General features: G+C 42.8%; 1 protein-coding gene and 1 long non-coding RNA gene across 3 annotated transcripts in view; one reads left to right on the forward strand and one right to left on the reverse strand.

The window, feature by feature from the left end:
• Nucleotides 1-15,795, reverse strand: PPEF2 (protein phosphatase with EF-hand domain 2). Of its 2 annotated transcripts, XM_068679259.1 has the most exons (16): nt 15,324-15,795; nt 11,310-11,437; nt 10,186-10,243; nt 9,362-9,537; nt 8,269-8,383; nt 7,135-7,181; nt 6,531-6,697; nt 6,410-6,446; nt 6,169-6,318; nt 5,054-5,389; nt 3,663-3,848; nt 2,541-2,683; nt 1,834-1,940; nt 875-1,038; nt 524-611; nt 1-179 (listed from the first exon to the last, which is right to left on the reverse strand). In XM_068679259.1, the coding sequence occupies exons 1-16, from the start codon at nt 15,382-15,384 to the stop codon at nt 1-3; spliced, it is 2,142 nt and encodes a 713-aa protein (XP_068535360.1). In that variant the 5' UTR covers nt 15,385-15,795. The 2 variants fall into 2 exon arrangements, with proteins under 2 accessions (XP_068535360.1, XP_068535359.1); XM_068679258.1 differs by having other exon boundaries at nt 6,410-6,697.
• LOC137855170 (uncharacterized) overlaps nt 6,310-22,228 on the forward strand; it is a 26,555-nt gene continuing 10,636 nt past the window's right edge. The window contains exons 1-3 of the long non-coding RNA XR_011095557.1: nt 6,310-6,531; nt 8,223-8,644; nt 12,886-12,961. This is a non-coding gene — a long non-coding RNA (uncharacterized lncRNA). The remainder of the gene's footprint in view (nt 6,532-8,222; nt 8,645-12,885; nt 12,962-22,228) is intronic.

Genomic DNA, 22,228 nt, shown 5'->3' on the forward strand with positions numbered 1-22,228 from the left:
CTACTGTGTCTGTTTGACAAGGCGGAAGGCTTCAAGGAACTCGTTGAAGTCGATGTTTCCATCTTTATTGAAGTCAATGCTGCGAACTAAGTCATTGATGCCGTCGTCTGTGAGTTCAATGTTCATGTGGGAGCTGAACAGCTTCCAGGTTTGGTGGAATTCCTCAAATGAGATGAGACCTGCAGGGCAAAAAGGCACAGCCACCTTAGCACCACGCTGCCAGCTCCTACTCTCTGTGCAGGGATGTATGCCTGCTCAGATTCACTACCTGCTTACCCTAAAGGAAGGGAATGACTTTCACATGCTGCAACTCAACTTCCTAGTGTGAAGAACAGTGGATAAAATGCAACTTAGAAGCAGCAAAGAGACATAATACAACTTGCCAGAACCAAAAAAAACAGTGTAGGAAGGAAGGTGATGTGTACCCTAAACCAGTAAATAAATGCCTTTGAAGATAATAAAGAAGACCTAAAGTAGAATGGAACACAACACAGTGACCAGCACCCCCTGCACCCCTCCTTACCTGAATGATCTCTGTCAATGATCCTGAATATGGTCTCCAAGTTGGATCTGTTCCGATAAATGACTTCCAACAAGCTCGACTGGATGCGCTGAAAGACAACATGGACACTCTTTCTACCCATTCCAACAGCTCTGTTTTCTCTGAGCAGTTACTGCAGACCCTCCCATAAATAAAAATAGCTGCTGCGTTCAAGAGTTAGCCAGCAGTGCACAGAACATTGCACTCATGAACTGGGTTTGTGATGGCTGGACCATCTGTGCAGCTCTGCGTTACAGGAACCTTTCTTGCCTGTCCCACACTGAGACCTTGTGAGGTGCTCTGCAGCACGCTTTGACAGACATGAGTCCTTACCTCTTGGCTCCGCTGCTCCATGGCTAAATCATCAAGCCAGGACTTGTACTCCAGCATGCCATCCGCTGTGGTGCGCACCAGCTGCGGTCGCAGCATTCGCCACGGCAGTCCCAGGTGCAAGACTGACTCTACTGCCGTTGCCCAGTTGCTCAGCGTGATCCTTCCTGTAAGGAGAAGAGAAAGCCATGGAGACCACTGCGAGGCTGGTGACTGAAAGCACATAAAGATGGCTGGAGTGTTGCTTGTTTCACCTGCTCCACCACTGTCACCTTTAGCTGCTGCACAGGGCCACCTCCAGAAGATCCCTTACACCAAGCCGCAGCGCAGCTGGCTCTAAAAGTAGAAATCCTCAGCTACTGTGCTACTGCCAGCAATGGCTCCATTTCTCCATGGTACACTTGAGCACCTGGGTATAGGTAAAAACCCTACATGGCCATGCAGACATCAGCCTGCAACAGCCGCTGCAGGGCACAAGCACATGCTGTCCCCTCCAGCCTCAGCCAGCTTTTGACCACCGTAACAAATCAGTGGGACTGCAAACCTCTGAACACTGAGAAGACACACTGACTGGATATTTCTTTATAAATTTGTGACTGACAGCCATGTGTGCCCTGCAGCTTATGAGCTGTGCAATTCCACTAGTTGTTCCTCGGTGGCCCAGGAACATAGAAAAGCCCCAAGGTTATCAGCTGCTCTAACAGCTAAACTGGACTTTTTTGAATGATTTGCTGCTAGGGAAGGTACACCCACAACGAAGTTGTTCTGCTGACTGCCCTGTCCCTGTTTCCCCCCAAGCACATGCAGAGAGATCTCCACAGCACCATGACTCAGTTGCCTGACCAGCAGAGCTCTCCTAGCTGGCACAAAAGCAGCCTGAGGATTATGACGTGCACCCAACTTAGCCTCTACAACCCCATCCCACCAGGGGATTATTTTAGCAGCTCGTGGCTCAAATTTACCTGTATTGTCCTTATCGTATGCCTTGAATGCGCTGATGAGAGCGGAGGTGTGAGCAAACAGCTTCTCCCGCAAGGCTCGAAAGGCTGACTCCTCTACTCTGCTGATTCTGAAGGATGCAGGAAAGAGAGAAGAATGTTTGCAGTCCTCTGCATTGTCCGTGGATTGCCCAGACCCTCGCACAACTGCCCTGCACGTGTCTGGAGCAGTATTTCCCCCAACTGATCCAGTGAATCCCTGCCATAGCACAGAAACTGTTGCCCTTCCTCTACAAGCTGTCAGCAGTCAGCTCAGGTACAGGGAAAAACAATCCATCCCAGAGAACTTCTGCAGTTTGTGTTTACCCATTTTTGTTTACCCATTTTTGTTTCAATGGTTCTACCATGCCAGTCACAGAGGCTTTTAACAGCTGTGCAATTTGTGAAGCAACAAAGGGTCACAAATTGAAACATGGCATTGGAAAGAGAAGCTGGAAAATCAGCAGCCAGTAATGAAAAACCCCTTTCTGCTCTTGTAAGCTTCCTCCTTGTCCCCCTGAACCTCACTCAGTAATTTCTGCTCAAAGCTTGAATCCTCCTTTAGGGCTATTTATTTGGTAAATCAAGCTGTGAAAGTTCAGCTCTGCAGCCAAACTTTCTCAAAGCTCCCAAAGTTTTCCCTTTGGGAATTTTGGCTTGGTGAATACTCAGCAACAAATATTCAGCCTTGCCTTTGGGTCATGGTGAGAGTGTGGGCTGTCTTATTGGCTTGGTATTGAACAAAATGAGGGACCAGGTCCGGCCCCAGCTTCACGTAGGCTCCCCTGTTGCTGCCGATCTCATAGTAGTTTGAGGCTGAAAATATGGTCAGTACCTAACCCCAAAAAAGAGAGGCATTTACAGTCAGTACATGTATTCTCCATTATATATGCATCAGTGAAAACTCCCATCCCATCTGGAGTCAACAGATGGTGAAAGTAAAATGTTTTACACAGAAAAAGAAAAGTGAGGTGAGAGTTCCTCGAGGGTGACGCTGATGCGGTCAGGTCCTATCCCTGCTTTGGCAGGGGGGTTGGACCCGATGATATTAGGAAGAACTTCTTTACTGAAAGGGTTGTTAGGCACTGGAACAGGCTGCCCAGGGAGGTGGTGGAGTCACCATCCCTGGAAGTCTTTAAAAGACATTTAGATGTAGAGCTTAGGGATATGGTTTAGTGGGGACTGTTAGCGTTAGGTCAGAGGTTGTACTCGATGATCTTGAGGTCTCTTCCAACCTAGAAATTCTGTGATTCTGTGTGATTCTGTGATCTCTTGAGGTCCCTTCCAACCCCTACAAACCTGTGATCCTGTGATCCTGTGACACTGGCCTTGCGTGGTTCTGGCCGTGTGCTGGAGTTCTGCGATTTCTCTGCACTCCTGACAAATTTCCACTGCATTGAGCAGAGTCCAGGTGCCTCAGCTGAGATCATTGAAGTCACCCTGGATCTTCTGAGAGCCAAATTTTGCTGCATCAGCTTATTTAATGCTGCTTTTATATTTCATCTTCACTAACAGCTGCTTTAAGCAGGGGCAATAGCACAAATGGGTTCAGATCTTTTCCCAGCTACAACGCAGAGGAAGGTGTTTTGCCTGCATAACAGTCCCCCTGACAGAGAGACTGACTTCAGACTACCCTGACCTCACATCTCAGCTGGGAGCACATTTCAGTAACTCCTGATACGGCCTCTCAAAGATTTTGTATGTATTTAACAAAACCCTACTGGAAGAAATGAAGAGCTGAGATGAAACACCTCAGAAACCCTGCCCTGGCAGGATGGAAACCCAAGCATCCTCACAGCATGCCCCTCACCAACCTTGCGGTTGTGACAGAACTCATAGCCCTCTTGCTTGCACTCGTGGGAGCGGATGAGGAACTGCAAGTTGTACTTCTCAAGGATCTTCGCTGTCACGTCAGGCCCAAAGTAGCAGCCACCACCTCGCACCTTATTTTCTCTGCAGCCCTCCTGAGGCATGGGGTCACTCCAGAGAATGTCCAAAATCTGAAAGGATTGGAAAAGTTCACTGAATAATGTGTATTTGTCAACCACCACCCATCAACTAAGCAAGTACAGCACCATCTCTGCATGCCTGGACTTCTGTTAGTGTAATGCGGAGATGTTTCTGAATCCCAGCTGAACCTCCTTATTGCTTCGCAGGACTCTCACAGATGTAAGCCACCACAGAGGTGACAACACTGCCTGGAGCTACAGCCACACTCAAAAGTGCCTGGGAGAGAGAGGTGTTCATAAATCAGGCCTGAAAGAAGCTTTCCCTTTGATCCCGCTAGATTTCAAAAAGCCTTTCCTGTCTTCCTCGAGCCCAAAACATGTCCCAGAGCAAGAATGCCTGGCAGATCCTGGGGCCATGAGTGGACTTAGTGTTAAACTCCTTTGCTTCCTGGTCAGGATGTTCAGCAGCCTCCACTAATATAAGTGCTGACTCAGTAACCCACTGCAAGGATTAAAGTTTAATCTCTTTAACCCTGACCTCAATATACAGCTTTACGCTGATAAGGTGTGTGATGCCAGGATGTCAGGGGCAGCGTGTGGTAAGGAACGATGGTTTCACAGCACTCAGGCTCACAAAGAGACTGATCCAACAGAAAGAGGAAATCAAGTTTCCAGGCTCCGATTCACCTAGTGATTTTACCGCACAGCCTGGATAAAACCAGAAGCCCATTAGTACTCTTAGTGCTCCTAGCATCCAAGATCACAACTCCCTCATCAGCAAACGACACGCTCATTCATTAGCTGCAGAGCTGACCTCAGATACCCCATGCACACAGCAAGGGATATAAACACTGGGCTCTACAGTCAGTCACCTATTATTTCTCTCCCCTGCAGTGAATCAAAAAAAACTGTGACCCCACGCTGTGCCTGAGCAGCAGTTTGATTTATCCAACAGATGCTGTGCTGGTGGCAGATGCTGGGACAGAGCCTTGAGTGCAGAAAGCCAAAAGCCCAGTGAAGAGCCTGACTTGCAAGACTAAGAGAAAGGCACCAGCAGAACACAGCGAGCACCAGTCCTCCTCTGGCACCTCTGCATTGACTTTCTCCTTAAATCCACTTTACAGAGCAGCAAAAATATCTCTGCAGAGAGGTCTGGGCACTGACCCACACATCTTATAGCAAGATTCCTTGTAAGAACAGAGAACAAAGCCGTGGAAGGCACCTACCAAAGCCAGGGCCCCGTTTACACCGCTCACCTGCTTCCACTCTTCCTGGCGAGTCCAGCACGGTGCATCCAAATCCGTTAAGGAGACCATGCTGGAGTAGGTGGGCTCCTCGTCCTCCGACTCACTGATGTCCACCAGCCGGCGGCACCACTCGATTTGCTCCTGCACCGTCTGCCGGACCCACCTGGAGAACTCCAGCCTGTTGGCCATGCTGGGAGCCTGCGCTGGTCGGGGCTGCAAGGGTAAACTGGGCAGTGCGTCGTTCCCTGCAGGGTCAGCCTCTGCGTTGTTCTCCCCGTTTACCTCCCGTATTTCCACATTTCTGTTTGACTCCTTCCTTTTCTTCCCTCTCAAGACAGAAATAAACTGAAAGAGGTAGGAAAGGAAACAGATGGTCAAACCGCTTGGAAAGCTGGATCTAGCTCTAACATCTCCCACTGGAAATCTGTCAAGTGACACAGGCCTCTGAAAGTCAATTGCCTTTGGTGTTTAATGGTAGGAGGTTACTAGTGCCACCCTCTCAGATGTTCCACTCTTGGTTTACAGCTGGGGCCGCACATCCATCCTGATGACGGATCCATCTCTTCTTCATTGACTTTGTACTGCTCAGACACTCATGAAAGACAGATTACATGGATTTAATCTGCAATGGGAACTAGGCAGCAGAATGAGGGAAAGACCAATCGCTAAAGCAGGTGCTTGTCATTAGATCTGGTGAAGGGAAGTAGTATTTGTCAACTAAAGAGAGGCAGACCCAAGTTAATGATTTGTCACAATCCCTCTAGAAATAGTGGGGGGGAAAAAAAAAAAAAGCTAAACAAGCTAAAGAACTATAGGACAAAATCCTGTCGTTGCTATGATTTTACTGTCAGCACCAGCACATCTGTTTACCCAATGCCATTGTCCACCAGTTAGCTGGCTTAAACCGATCCTCTCGGGTTCCAGAAATCGAAAACTCCTTTTCCTTTCACACCTCCTGCACGCATCCTATTAAACCAAAGCAGTGCACCCTGAGCCTGTACCTAAACACACTTTTTGGCTAGGAAGATCATCCTTTACATTTGTCAACAGCCAAGCTGACACACAGGAGTAAGCTCTCCAACCATAAATCAGCAACACTGTTGTCTCGAGGAAATAAAACCTACTTTGTTCCTTTGAATTTTCTCCAGCATGTCCAGGTCAGTGGTATCAGAGACGCCTCCATGTATAATGAGGACTTTCTGATCAATCAGGGTGGCCAGGGGGAGCCAGCAGAAGACATTCTGAATCATCTTCAAGATTTTCTTCCCATGCACCTGGGAGGACAGGGCAGAAAGGAAAAGATGAAGCACTGAACCTTCAAAGCCTGTGTCTCATGTGCTGAAGGAGACACAAACATGTTCCTACCTTGTATTTCTGCATGACTTCCTTGGCGAAACCATACCTGTAGGAACAGAAGAAAGGAAGTTCAGTGAGATTTTGCAGCGATGCCACTGACATTGTGATCAGCCCCACACAGAACCCATACCGTAAGTTGACCATGTGATCTTCATGGTTCCCACGGTTGAGATGAACCTCTTTTGGATAGATCAAGAGGAAGGTAAAGAGGATGATAAGGATCTCAAGGGACTGTTTGCCTCTGTCTACAAAGTCCCCATTGAACACGTAGGACTTGGAAGGGGAAGGAAGGCCATTCTGCAAAAAACAAGGGACAGGTAGATGTTACTAGAGAGGCCTCCCCGTGACACTCAAATATACCTCCCCACTAGCTGCATGCTCACTTTTACCCCAAGTCACCTTCTACAATAGATCCTAACTCTTATTTTTATCCTGTAGGCTCCCAGTGGTAAATGCACTGGGAAGTGAAAACGGAGTCAGGAGTTGGAGCCATTGGTGTCAGGACTTACAAAAATATCCATTAGCACCTGCCAAATGTACATGTCTACCATAACAGTTCTTACAGATTTAAAAGTCAGCAAGAGAATAAGCTTTTGCTTTGTGAAGCCATTTAAAACTGATGAAAATAGCTGGACAATTACATCTCAAGGGCCCAGTTTTGGAAATGCTTCTCAGCATGACCCATGTGATACCTCTTACAATGCCTGGGCAGTCTCACCAAGTATGGAGCCTACCTTATAAAATATGAGGAACAAGTCATCCAGCTGGCCATGCAAATCTCCTAACAGGCACAAAAAGACAAGTCACAGTATGCTTACTTTTAACTTTAAAAGACACCAATAAATAACTTTCTATAAAGTATCTCTATAAAGGAAGTTCAAGGTCCAGAGTAAAGTAATACATTCCTGACACTGAGGCAGCATGCCCAGAGCAAAAGGACATGATATAAAGGCTTGAGCTGAAGTCTGAGTGAGAACAAACTGCTTCAGAAGCTTTGTGCATCTCTCTTATGATGACACAAGATGGCACAAGAAATTGACTTTGATCATTACACAGGAGAAAGGTTTGCATACAAAATAATCAAACGAAATTTTCATTTAATGTGTTATTGACTGCACACAAAATTCTGTGCATAACACATGGTTTTCAGAAATATCTCAAAGTTTTAACATAAGCCTTAGAGCAGGAAAATAACGCTGAAAAGTTTTGTCTCTTTCAAATTTATCTGATACAACTCAAAGATGTGTGAGTATCCTGGATCTGAATGCACACACTTGCCAATTATGAAGACTTAACCAAAACAGCTCCAGGACTTGGTTGCTTAAATAATTCCAGGGCACAGAGCAGGACAATAAATGAGCCTTGAGGCCAGTCCTTGACTGGGTGCAGTTTCTGTGCTTTAGAACAGGGATCCCAAGTTCTGGGTTACAGAACAAAGGCAAACTTGAATCCAGTTGAAAAAAAAATCTAAATTTTTGTGGTAATGTATAACAATTGTAACAACCACGGGCTATCATCAGCACCCCTCATTTTATGCTAAGACAAATGTATATCCTTATCCTCTCCTTTCATACCTCCTCTTCTCTATGTATTTTTATAATCGCCATGACAACACTGCTGCTACAGCAGGGTATGGCAAGCTAAACGCTGCCATCAAGGGGCAATTATCAAACCATCCTCTTCCAGACCAAGCAGAAATGAGGCCACATTGGAGAATTGCTCCCACCAATGTTAAGGCCAGTCTCGACAGCAGCTCAAATACAGCACCATAAGGTAATTTGAACAGTACCAATTTGTATCTTTTCCATCCCTTCCACCTAAGCACTCTCCCTCCAAAGACTGTGCAGTGCCCTCCCACCAAGACGTACCGCACACGGTGACCTCCTCGCTGTAGCAGGTGGAGACATGACTGATGTTTGGCAACTGCTTAAGGTGCTTCCTGGTCTCATGCAGAAGGTTTAAGACATAGCGAGCGTGGAGCTGCTACTAGGAGAAAGCGAAGGAATTAAAGCTCTGAGCAGCAACCCAGCTGCCTGCAAAGGCGCCAAGGACCCATCACAACAGTCAGAGCTGACCTACAGGCTTGCAAACAAGACAGCACAAGACAAAAGCAGAATGGAAGAGACTTGTCCAAAGCAGCACTGCCTTGGCATCAGCACAGCTGGCAGCAAAGCCCTGTGGTCAAAACTATATCCGCTATGCAACACCATCCCCTAGAGCAGAAGCTCCAGCCTGGCATCACAGGTAAGAAGCTGCCATCTTCTGCGTCTTTCTTTGCATTCTCCACATAAGGCCAGATTCTGACCTGCCATGTAACCTGCATTAATATGTTCCCTAGAAGCCAGTGAGGAAGAATTTAACGTTAGTCAGGGCTCTAGACGCTTTGCTTTACAAGTCTGGATTTGTTTGGGGAAGGAAGGTTTTGACCTATTTTGCTGTTCAGCACCTCGTCTGAGGGATGGAAGCAAAACAGTTGTACAAGGACTCCACTGATTAGGTTCGCTGAATTGGTAATGGACTTCCTAATAATAAAAAAAAAAAGAACCCCCACAATTCTATCTTAGATTTAAAATCTATTTTTTCCCCATGAATTGGATATGCATGGCACAAAACATAATTTTGATCACTTCTTTCCACTTGGGCATTGCAACAAAAAATGACAAAATAATGTTTCAACATGGACTGTTGTATTTTTTTCTTTTCCATTTTGAAATGAAATTAAGGTTAGCACTGGCACATTAACTACAAAAAAATTGTGTTTTTGTTAGAGCTGTGTTTTCTGAAAAGAAGAAAGTTTGCCCTGGGAAATACCTACCAGATCAGTTCTACCCACTTTCTTTAACAGCTTGCCAGCTGCTCATATTCAAATTAGTTTAGTTGCTAGGAAGTCTAAAAACAAATCATCTGTCCCACACCTCTATATGCAGAAGGGGAAAGCGTGGTTCTTTTTGGGATCCTTACTTGTTTCTGTTTGAAAGCTTCCAGCAAGGCAGTCGCATGGTCAGGAAGGAGGGGGAAAGAGAGATGGGGTCCAGTGTAGGAGGCTGGCACCTCCATGGATTCATAGTCGCAGTACTTTTCCAGCTCTGCCTCTTTGAAGCTTTCCCCACTTATGAACATGCGACTGATAAAATCCCCTGGATGACAGGTTGGTTGGTTGGATTGTTTATTTTAAAAAAGAAAGAGACAAGAAAAAGTTAATACACCATTCTTGTTTTTTTGTTAAGGAAAAGCTGTTTCTTTAGGCAAGAGCAAAAAGCATGCAAAATTATAATGAGGAGCTGTCTCCTATGTTACACTGTTTTTTTCTAAGCCTGCACCCACATTCTCAGTTTTGCACTTTTTTTTTTTTTAATTGCTGTAACATCTTATAACCAGATTTCAGACCTAAATTCATTAGCAAGCTCCCAGCGCTAAGATAATATACAGTGCTCTCTGCAGGTTCAGAAAGATACCCTATTGGTTCCCACTGCACTTCTTTCCCCCCACCATTATAGGTGAGAAACTAAATAATGTAGATAATCTGAAGCATCTCTGGTTCCCTAGAGATGGATCCTCTGTAGCTTCAGAAATGGACTCTGCAGAGCGCTGGTTACCAGGGATGACTGAAAAAAGGGCAGATTTCTAATAGTGCTCTTAGAAAACATGCTGAGGTTTTATTCCCCCTTCTAGCTCCTAAGGAGTAGGAATTACCCCACATTCCTTGCACAGCTCTTACATTCTCCTTGTAATTCAGTCCCTATTCAAATTTGTAGGGAGTCTACAAAAGACACGCACAAACTTACTCTCTTTACTGCTGCTTGGTGTGAAGTGGTCCATGAGGTAGCTGAAGAAGTTGTGAAGCTGCAAGAAGAGACAAAGCCCATCATCATTCACCCTGGAACATCCCCAATGCCCACTGGAAATTATGTAGAGTGGGAAGTTGACAAGACCTTTTTACAAGTATTACCTGCCCATGCCCTTCTCACATTTTCTGGCATGTACAACAAATCAGACTGTACTTATTTGGTTTGATATTTCTTGTAATTAAGTAAAAGTAGTAGCTTTCCCTTCAGCCATACAGACAGAACACCCATAAGCCCTCTCCCTGCTCAACAGCAAGGCAACCATATAAGACAGCATCAAGCAAAGTTCAAACAAAACAAGGATTGCCTCTTGAATTCAGACTCAGGAAAGGGCTGATGATGTTAAATGCTCCTTATAACTTTATTTCAAGGTTCATTTCTTAGCATTTCATCACACACACAAGCATGCAGGAAATTGATAGGCAGAAAAGCATCAGGAAACCCAGTCTTTGGTCCAGCAAAGCACTTGCAGGCTTACTAGACAGTAGACAGAAACAAATGCATCTGTGGCAGAGAAAGCATCCTCCTGTTTGAAAATTCGCAGAAGGGGCCCTGCCTCCCAGAATGGCAAATAATGGCAGGCCACAATGTTCTCCAAGAGGGAAGAGGGACTAGGCTCCAAAGGAGACAAGAGTTCATTAAATCAAAACCAAAACCCAAACAAATAAAACCCCACACTCACAAATAACAACCCTCTCTAAATTTAACACAAAGTTGTAAAGTTCCTGACACATGGAGGCACAAGGTTACGCCCTACTACACGATGTTCTTTCCTCCCCAGGCTACTCTACTACTACCACTTTACAGCATCAGTCCTTGCAAACCTTCAGGCAGAGGCTTATTTCTCTCCCTCCATAAATTAGGGTCCTAAAAATCATGATACATCTTACACACCCACAGAGGAAGAAGCTGCCTGCTTCTGCCCTAAAAATAGTGTACCATTAGCTAGCTTCAGCACAGAGAGGCTGCATTCAGACAGAAAGCTAGGAGTTAAGCTTCAGCCAGTACCAAAATCACCAAAAGAGGATATCTCTTCCCACTCACTCTTTTCCTTAGCACCTTACCTTGATCTGATCTTGCTCACAGGCATACTCAATGGATTGAAAGATTCTCCAAGTGCAACGTCGGCGCATTTCCAGCCGAGCAACATAGCGCCGGTACCACCTTTGGATCAAAACAGCTGCCTTGAAAGCTAGGGGACAAAAACAGAAACAGCCTGGTGAGCTGCAGTGGCCACAGCAGCTGAGATATCCCTCTTCTTCTCCTTTCCCAACCCTGAAAACTCAAGAGGGAGCTTTCTCTTCCAAGAGCAAGTTTTCGGAAAAGGTGTTCTCGTGCCTAAATATTAGGAATAACAGAACACCCACTTCTTTTCACCCTGTTGCAAGAGGTGATCTGACTCTGCTCTCAAGAGCTTCTCACCATCAGTGCCATCTCTTCAGCATCTGTGGTAACAACTTATTGGGGCCTAAAGGTCCAAACAAATTCTTCAGTGTTACAGCACAATTTCATCCCTTTCCATCCGCCTTCATCATTTTCATGTCCCCTTTACAGTCTAGGTACTGGGGCTTCAGGAAACCAGACATTTAACTGAGGCCACACAAGATGTTATGAGGGAAAACAAGAGACTGAGGTCTACAGAACCTCAAAAATACAGGTTTTATCTCCCTTCCTTTATGCCAAATACATACCTCAGCTTCTGTAGTTCTGGGCAAACTTCATGTGTGATTTGTTCTAGTGTAAATGTTAAGGTGTTGTTATCTTGGACTGAAATAACACATGCAGTGGAAAGAGGGAAACAACCCTTCATCAACTTAATGATGCAGAAGGAGGGAAATGCCAGGAATTCACAGGTCTCTCAATCTACAGCGAGCACTGGCACCAGGCTCTTCCCTCCAAATGATGGCCACATGGCCTGGTGTTCAAAACATCATAATTCCTCTGTATTTCCCCAGATCCAGTGATTTAAGATAAAGCAGTGTACTTTAAAATAAAGCACAGTGGTACAGTTTTCCATTTACTTTTTCAAATTCTGCAGCAGAACTTTATGTACCCCTGGAAACTCTTACATCCTCCTTAGCTGGTCTTGACCCCATTTGGACTGCCTGGTTACTTTATATCACCTTGCCAACCAGCTCTGCTACTTGGTCTCTCTCTTTTTATTAGGCTCAGTGCTCTTTCTGTTCACTCCCAGAGTCCTGTGTTTAAAACATTTTCTAAAAGCACTTCTCTGCGTCAGCTTCAGCTGGGAGAGGGACAACTGCTCTATCTAGAGGCTGGCCCCAAATTCAAATGAAGATGAGAGAGTTAGCCCTGCTGCAGAAGCTTGTGTTCCCTTGGCATATGGTTTGTGAGAGAGCGCTGCTATGTTCACCAGAGCAGGCAGAGCAATTAATTGGGTGTGTGGAATGAAAAAGCTTGATTAAAAGGAAAATCCCCCCCACCCCTACCCCAAAGGCTGCTAAGTGCTGGCAAGAGACAAAGAGATCATATTAATTCAATTAGCTTGTATTAATTATGTAAAAGCCTGATGTACTTCAGCAGGAAACACTACTTGACCTTTAGGTAAAGAAGATATTCCAATGGCTTATGTATTGAAAATAATAATCCTTCTAATCTATTTTACTGTAAAACCACCAGGAGGTGCAGAGCACGGAAGAGCTATTGCTGTTGAGCAGACAGGGAATCGAGTCACAGTGAAGTCATGGGCAAGAAGGTAAGATTGGTTACCCTTAATTTGAGAATAACTTATGTTAGACTTTGCCTGGGCCTTATATCTTGCTGAGAAAACGCTTTCAGATCTGCTGGGCTATGAGAAAGTTTTAAAAAGCTGACTTTGTTTTCTGCCTTTGTGCACCCGATGCTACTTCTTCAAGCCTCTTTTATATCTTTCACACTAGCTGCCTTACTCCCTGTGCAGCAATTTGGCTGGCATGTAGCCAGAATCACAGTCCCAATCACTCTAAAATAAATAACTTCTGAACATGTTGCATTCCCCTAACAGCAGATATAACATCCAATTACTGCAGCAGGAGCCAGATACACTTCAAGTGAATCCCAAGAAGAAATGTATAGCTATTATACTGCACATATACCAATGAAAACCAGATCCTTTTACAGATTAAATAAATAAAATCAATGAAAGATTGGTCACCAAGCACACACTGAGCACATATACCACCATCCACAGCATTTTAAGCTCCAGATGGCCAAGGCATAATTTATTTTTTTTAATACTACTTTTACATAGACTGACTCTGCAACTGAAAAAGCCAGGTACTCTAATTTACCAGCTTACCTGGGTGAGTTGCATCTGGGAGTGTTTGTACTAGTTTAGAAAAAAAAATAATAAAAAAGGAAGAGAAAGAGATTTATCCACATTTTATGAGGATCCAAGAAGTAAACTGAATCATACATCGACACATAAGCTACTGCATGTGTGCCAAAGTGGCAGCACCCAAACTCAGCTACACCTGCCTGTTCATGCCAGCAGTGTAGTTCACTACACTGCTGTAGTATCAGCTGTGAACAAATACTGCCTTCATACTCTGCAACCATTTATAACCAAACCAATTGCCTGAAAGTGAGCGTCCCACAAGTCTCAGGTCTCTTGCAAAACAAGTGCCAGCAAAGTATGATTTCCTGAGAAGGCACTGCAGAAATACAAGTGGATAGCTACAAGCTGATTTTAACAACAGCTCCAACAAAAAAAAGGAGACCTTGTTCTAAGAAATGGAAAGCCTATCATAAGAAATTATTTTTATCTACATTTTAACTTCTAATTAATTAGAATACAAGCCAGAAAACATTCTCTTTAACCTGGCAGATACTTATGCAGCCCAAGTTCTCCCCATCATACAGGTTTATTTAATGAAGATTAAGTTGCACATCTGTGCAGGGAAATGGCAACATTTACACCATGGGTGTTTTCTACCACTTCTCCACAACCTAGGCAAGAGAACCAGAGGCCCCACAGCAGACAGAGGCAGCTGATGCCCTGTCAGCACAGCCCTGCTCTGTGCCAGCTGGTACCAGCTGAAGGTCTGGCCTGCTCCCTCATCACAACTTGTGCAGAGCTTCAGCCTCAGGTGGCCAGTGGTTACGTTGGAAACTCCTGAGCAGCTAGCTCCACTTCTGCAGATCACCAGATCTGAAGGATTTAAAAAATGAGAGGCAAGAAATTGACAAAGACTTTACTGCCATTGGAAATTGTTGATGAGGTATCAGATTTAATGGAGGGTTTCAAATCAGTAACTAGTTTTATGTTATGTGTTCTATGTTATGAAAAAGCCCCTGTCATAAAATCACCCTGAACTTCCTGAGAAACTCCTTGGTTCTCTGGTGCTACTGGCAGAAGACAACTCTAACTTAAAGAAAAGGTGGAAATTTTTAATAAACAAAAATTACGAACACATAATGCTGAGTCACAACAGTATCTCCACTCTCCTAATTTCTAAAAGCAATCGCTGGTTTTGCTTTCAAAACATTTGCAAATAGTTTGTAACATACTGCTGTTCTGCTACTGTTGACGACTGAATGAAACAACACAGAAAATTAGTCTTTTTCTTTTTTTCTTCATGCTTTGGTTTTTAGTTTTTCTTAACCACAGCATCTTTCCTTCTTTAGAACCACGTTTATTTTGGCTTTGCTAATGTTTCTGCTTTATCAGTCTTACATCCCTAACACAGTCTTTGAAGAGAAAGCCCACCAGAAGCAGCAGGGTGTTTTCATCTTTCACCCTGTCAGCACATGAGGTTCCAACACACACAAATTAGCCAGAAATTGATTAATTAATCTGGATTCCAACAGAACTGCTTATTGCTGCTTCACTTCTGGTCAGATTTTGATTGATTTTAATCTAATCCTGGGTCTAGAAAGCTGTTATTTTCTAAGTCTAATGTTGGTGTTCTGCATGACATCTGAAATTCCTCATCATAGCACATGACTGAAAGATATAACCTCACCTCAGTACTATCAAGAAAAAGGAGTAACGTAGAAAAGAAGCCCATCCACCACAACCTTCCAACAGCATGTGCAGGAGCAGACAGGAAAAGATTACATTTCAAAGAATCACTCACCATTTTCAGACTTCTGCAGCGAGTACTTGTAGTTGGCATTTACAGAACTACCAGTTCCCATGTTTTCCAACCAGTACTAGAATGCTGCCGACTGGCCCAGTATCATCAAAACCATGCGAGAGATGCAGGAAAGCATTCGATCAGAATCAAAACTGCTGCAACATGCCCCACAGTGCTGAGTCTATAATTAAATATATTAACACTTATTAAGATCAACAAGCAGATGTCCTGTCTTGTGCCCAAATACATCTTCTACTACCACATTCCTCAAACTACTTTATTGTCTTCTAGACAGTCTGAGATGAGGACTTCTGTCTTGCTGTTTACAATTTCAGCTATATGAACAGGAATAATTCCAGCACCTTTGCCAATTGGATAAAAATATCAGAGATTACATATCTAGGTACTGTAATTGTACAGTAGATATATAAACCAGGCATTCAGGTACTCACACAATATTTCATATACCTAATTTTAGACTCCTATACTTTTAGCAATATGGCTCTTTGATGTGAACCTTCATTTCAAATGGTACAGTAAAATATGCTTGATTGAGCATTAAGAGCAGACCACAGCTCCAAATCCTCATGCTACCACCCCCATTACTCACACACAGCTGAAGCACCCAGATGAAGTAAAAGGTGCTAAAATACTACATGACTGTATATTTGAGGCATTTGCAATATAGCAAAAAATCAAGATTTTTTATACTGATCTGGAAGCATTAAAGTGATTAAGTTGATTCAGTAACACTCAGAATATGCAAATATATTTATGCATATACCATCTCTGAAGGATAACTCTCATTACGAGGGACAAACATATATATGGTATTTAAATCTATTTGCGGTTCCACAGCTAGAGGGGAGATAAGTCTAAAATAACAATTAGCTATCATAAGAAAATAATCAGCTTTGTGAAATAAATACTGCTTTTCTTCACCTCATGGATCTGCTTGAGTGTGGGGGTGTATTATGCCATCAATTGCTCAGATCCTGGCCAGTATAAAAGGACAGGACAGCCAGACTTTTGTTCACCTCACTGCTGCAGAAAACTCTGTTCAGAGCAAAAGGATCCTGTTTCAAGAATAAGTCAAATTCTGAAACTTCTCACTTTGAGGACAATCAGAATGCCTTTTGTTGTCAGACACATTTCCTCTGAGGGAAGTAAAAAATGTCGGAAAAATAAAACTCCATGGACAACTGCCACAGTAGTCCCAGGCTGTATCACATAAGATTTATAAAGATTTTTATTCTGCCCCAGAACTGGAGAGAGGGAGAAAACTGAAAAAGGAAAGGAAGGAAAAAATCGTCTTTAATGATATTAGGTCTGGTGCTAGCACAAAATTTTAAAGGGTTTTGAAGGGTCAGGACAGCAGAGGCACTTCTTCTCAGCAGGGCAGGGAAAAGCCCTTCCCTTCTCTCACCTCCTGCAGCCCTTTTGCCTACAGATCTGCAGAAAGGCTAATTGAAGGAACGTGTCCAGTGTTGTATAAGGTACTTGTGCACGGTGCTTGCTCAGGGGGATGATCCATGCTAAACAAAACATCAGCGCAGAAAGTTTCTAGATAAAAGAAATGCTGAAATTCTTTATCTTGCCCAGAATGCTGAAATGCATAAAGGCATCTTCACATTAACTGGATGATGCAACAGGAAGATAATTTACAATGTCCTTAACAAAATACCAGCCACTCTAGTTTTAGTCTAACAACATTATTGCATATCAGTGTCAAAAGTGGCCTGAAATCACTGCAAATTATGCCAAAATACATCTGGTGCTTTATAGTCTTTTTTTCATAATGCAGGTACACCGACAACTTTTCAAATTATTAACTACTTAAATGGACAATTGCACAGGAAAAAAATCAGAATCTCTATCATGTAAGGCTCTTACTTGTCACCTCCTATACAGGGAAAATCCCATTTCAGGAAAAACAGATTTTCAAGTTCAGAAACTCTGTGTGTAGACTTATAATTTCTATATGGATTTTCACATAAAGATGTCTTCTCAAAGAGAAATACCTGAAGATTTCACCAAGTATTAGCTCCCCAGAGAAGCAATGATAGGAATGATCCATTCTGTATCAGCAGCTTGCTTTAGAAGCAGACATCCCCAATCACCTCCACTTAGTGTGTTCTGGTACACCTGGCAGAGCAGTCCGAAACAGCATGACACAGGCTCCTTTCAGATGAAAGACACCAGAGGACACAATCTGGCTACTAAATAGGAGCTCAGTCCACTGGAGCAGATTCAAGCCAGGCCCAAGAAAAAACTCTGAAGCATGGCTAGTGCGGACAGCTGCTCCTCCACAGCAGAGGTCAACACAGCCTACCTACCTAGCTTCAAAACCTGATACTACCAGCCTCAAAGAAAGCTGGATGTTTCAACTTTTCAGAAGAGGTGAGCACTTTTAAAGATACCTTTAAAAATGCCAGCTAGCATGAGAAAAAAATCCTTTTTCAGGAACTAGAACACTGCCAGATGAGTTTTAAAAACCAAAGAACGTATTTTAAATGTGTGCTCAGGTACAGATAGGTACCTTGCTTGCCTACAGGGTGTTCAGGGGTACTACCTACATGTTTTGATAAAACATGATCTTGGATTTGAGATCACTTCTGGAAAAACAAAATAAAACTTTTCCCCTGAAGAAAAAAAAAAACACAAAAAACAACAACAACAACAAAACCACAAGCATTTGTTGTTTGGACAGCTCTACTTTAAATGTGAATTTTGGCCATCTGTACAGAGGGGTAGTCTGTGTTAGCATACCCTAGGCACACCTGCAGAGAGCAAGCACAGGCATTAGCACTTACCTACATCTCTGATCTGGTTAACAGGTCTCTCCCAAGCAATTCCTGCAGCTGCAAACTTTTTGTTACCAACAGATTCTTCTGAGGGCCACAGCCTGAGCAAAGGCGTGCAAAGCAATAAACCAGAGAATCCAAAGGAATGATACGTGCTTCAAGGGTGGGTTGAGTGAGGAAGAAATAGAGCTAACCCAACCGCTCAGCACCTCTGATCCTTCCTCATCCATCCCACAGTGAAATGCAACCCCCCCATACCTAAAACCCTGTTTGCAAGGAAAAGTTGCAGTGTAGGAGTCCATAAGGATGCATCCCGAATGACATGATGAAGTTCAATGGTGGCATTACCTCAAATACGGGCTGTATTAAACAACTAGCTGAGGTAAAACAGCGCATTTGTGAAACAACTGGCTGCCTACTCCTTTCTCACCAAAAACACCACTGAACAAAGCATAGACTCAAGAGCTGCACATAGATATAGGCAACTCACAGATCAATAAAGCTCGGTGCCTCAGCAGAAGACCACAAACATATATTGATGCATATTCCCTGTTCACCAGTTGGTGTTGAAAGGCAGAAGAAACTTCTACAGTCATACTCCACATACACCTCCCCAGATACGGGCTAACATACTTCCTTTTGCAACACAGGCTGCTGATCTGTTTAATACTACCCCATGATAAAATAACACATAAAATCCGATAAAGGAAAACTTGTATAAGTCCCTCTGCATCAACAAGAAAGAAGGAAGGAAAGAAAGAAAGAAAACAAACACTCCAAAACAGCAACAACAAAAGCCTAGGTAAATTTCCACGCTTACTGCAAGTATCAACTCTTACAAAATGAAAACCCGTGACACCATTTTGAATCAAATTCTACACTGTGTCACATCACTGAGCTCGTCCAGATTACAGATCTGTGCAGAATTTGGGGCTCTACCTACTTGAATCAAAGTCCTGAAAGGAGCAACAAACTACTCCGCCATGCAAAGTTAACTCTAAAACGATGCGCTTCCTAAGAAAGACAACACATTCACATGTCATATGCACAACAGAATCCCCACTAGCTTGTAAATTTTACAGACATTTGGATGACCAAGGGAAGAGATGAACAGAATCTAGAAGGCAAAGAGAGGATAAAACAGACTGTTTACTAGGAAGAAAACAGTGAGAGATGCAAACTTGAAAGTAATTTTAAGTTCTGCTAGTAGAAAAACAGCAACGTGTAGAAAATAATTTTAACAATAATAAAAATGCTTGCTAGCACCAGGGAAAGTGATGATCCTTCCTTTCCCTCCTAGAGTAAATACCCCTGCTCCACGTGTACGACAGACTAAGCTTTGCTCATAGCTGGAAACAAGACAGTGAAACGTGGTTAATTTTACACATGCACTGAACTCTGCACCTGCACAGTTACTGCAGTGCCAAAAAGGAGAATTTCACTTAGAAAAAGTGATCTATGGAAAGGACATTTCACCTTGCCAAGTAACTACTGAAGACAAAACAGTTGCAGAGAAAAGAAAAATAAAACTTACCTTGCCACCAATTTCTAGCTTAAGGATTTATTAAAATAAACACAAAAGAAGCTCTCCACTTCTTAAATATTTGTTTGTTTGCTTATATAACCAGCGTTCAGTACCCAAAGTGATCAGTAATCTCTGAAGTGATTTACTTGATTACAGATTTAGAAACTCCTCCTGAGATCTAAATGATCAAGTAGGCTGTTCTCTTGGGCATGCAGCAGAAATTGCCATTGCTTTCAGCACCTGCAGCACACAAAATATGCACTGCTCTGCAACAAGCACAGACCCTTCGATTTACTTACTGCACAGTTCTGAGCAGCCTTAAGAATCCTCTCCCATGTGATGCTTAAGAAAGGTTACAGGTCTGAAATGGATTAGGATTACTGAAGAGGATTAGGAATGAGAAAGATGGTACATTGGCTTCTCTCATCTTAAAAGGACCAGTTTGTAAACAGCTTCAAGTTCCCTTTTGTTAAATGCAAATTTCTCAAAGAGAAAAGAAATAAACATTTCACCTGGTCCCTATGGTGGACTGAAAAATATTTGGGGCTTTATAGCTAGGGAATTTGGACTGCAGAAACAAAAGAATGGACAAAGCAAGGATAACGTAACTTAGTTCTTGTTAATTACTTATCAATTCTAAGTCATGAAGCTGATGGGGCTTGAGAAAGCAGAAAAACTGTTTTATTTCCCAGTCTCTAAAATGTGAACACACAAAGCGGATGAAACGTCAAAGAGAAGGATGACCAGTGAGCAATTCCAATAACTATAAATGATCCTTCTTTTTTTAAAGAACAAACCAGATCCCACAAAAAAAAAACACCTCTCTCAAAACAACCAGTACTACATTTATTGTTTCCTTATATATCCAGCATTGTTTTATTTAAACTGTTTAAAAACCTTTCTGCATTTTTATCAGATTTCAATTCTTAGACAAAAGAAGTTCAACACGTTTCACAGATTATCTTGTTTGTAATATATGTTAACACTTCGTTTATATTTTTTAGCATGTAATTAAACTAAGACCAGAAAGTTATACATATCCTTCTGCTTAGCAAAATACATATACCTATATCTATATAGGCATAAAGGCTTCATTTTATTGGCAGAGTGTCTGAATGTTTGTTTATAAACTGATAAAATGCAAGGCTTTCAGAAAATATTTTAAAGGAACAAAAGGAAAACAAAATAGATTATTTCAAATCTAGTCTCCCACTTAAAATTCAAAAAACATTTTTTTTTTCACTAATATGTTCTATGACTGAGCCTTACCACTTTCTGATCAGCTGAAGAGACAATACAGGAGTGGACAACTGTTTGCTGAATACTCATGGATACCAAATATTTACACACTCCAGATCTGTTTGTACACTTGGAAGCAAACATGTTTGATTCATTTTATAAAGGACTGAGAATCTGGGCACACCGCTGGCAGAAGATAATCAGCCTAACACTACTGAGGTCAAGAAGGCTATGCAAAATTATTCCTGTGAGGATTGTTTTGCCTTTACTTGTGGGTGGCAGTTACATAAGGAAAACCTGGTGGAATGAGGAGTCAGTGTCTGCTCTCTGGATTAAAGCAACGTCATCCTGATATCTCAAAGATATTGTAACTTCCATTATTCACATCCTCTTCCAGAAAACCTCCATTTTTCAGCTTTATCAGTTCTGGTATATGACTACTAACATCATTATACAAACTGGGTCAAGGCAAAGCTGGCAGCTCATTTATCCAGGCAGAAGTAGAGGATGCAGGTAAGTAGGTTACGACACTTAGCCAGACTCAGCGCAAGGAGATAAAGGGACCACATCTCCAGAAGGCTCACTCGGGAACAGTTTGCATAACCGGCACACCAGCACTGTGGATGGCATTGCACATATCTGGAAATGGCTCTCTCACCTAGTGCTACGATCATACCTTCTTCTCCTAGGTAAAATTTTCACAGGCACTCCCCTGAATTTTGTCTGGTAAAGATCCAGACCTCTGCGCTTTATGTGAAGGTATCCATTGCTCTTGACTCCTTAAATCCTGTATTTCTCGGGTGCTTGCAAGAAGTGCCTAATTCACAGTACACGGTCATGGCACAACTAGGCAAAACAAAACAAAAACCCACCTCTGCACTAGAAAAGGGAGTTGTAAAGTTTCTATTGAAGACAGCTTTCAAATATTAAAAAGGAAAACAATCCATTTTCTAATCTCACAACTATTCCATCACAAACTTCTATCATCTATTGTGAGGAAGAAGTCTGTATCATCACATCTCCTTAAATAACTCCTGATTTCTGATGAGCAGCCGTATTTCCTCACTTTATACTAAATACAGTCCTTAGACAGACTGAAAATCTCTATTCATGGTTCACTACCTTATCTACTGCTATAAGTCAAGTGCTTTCCATATTACCTGGGAACCATCTTAGGAGTACATGCCTCTCAGTCATCTTTCATAAGCCAAATAAAAACAGCTGAAGAACTTGTGCACTGGAGAACCATAGCTGAAGAGGAAAGATACTGCCTGCAGTGGTATTCACACCGTGTAGTCATGTTCCTTTGCGCTGATGCAGTAACTTTTGTCTTGAGG

Source organism: Anas acuta, chromosome 4 (genome assembly GCF_963932015.1).
Source record: "Anas acuta chromosome 4, bAnaAcu1.1, whole genome shotgun sequence".
Classification (NCBI taxonomy): Eukaryota; Metazoa; Chordata; class Aves; order Anseriformes; family Anatidae; genus Anas; species Anas acuta.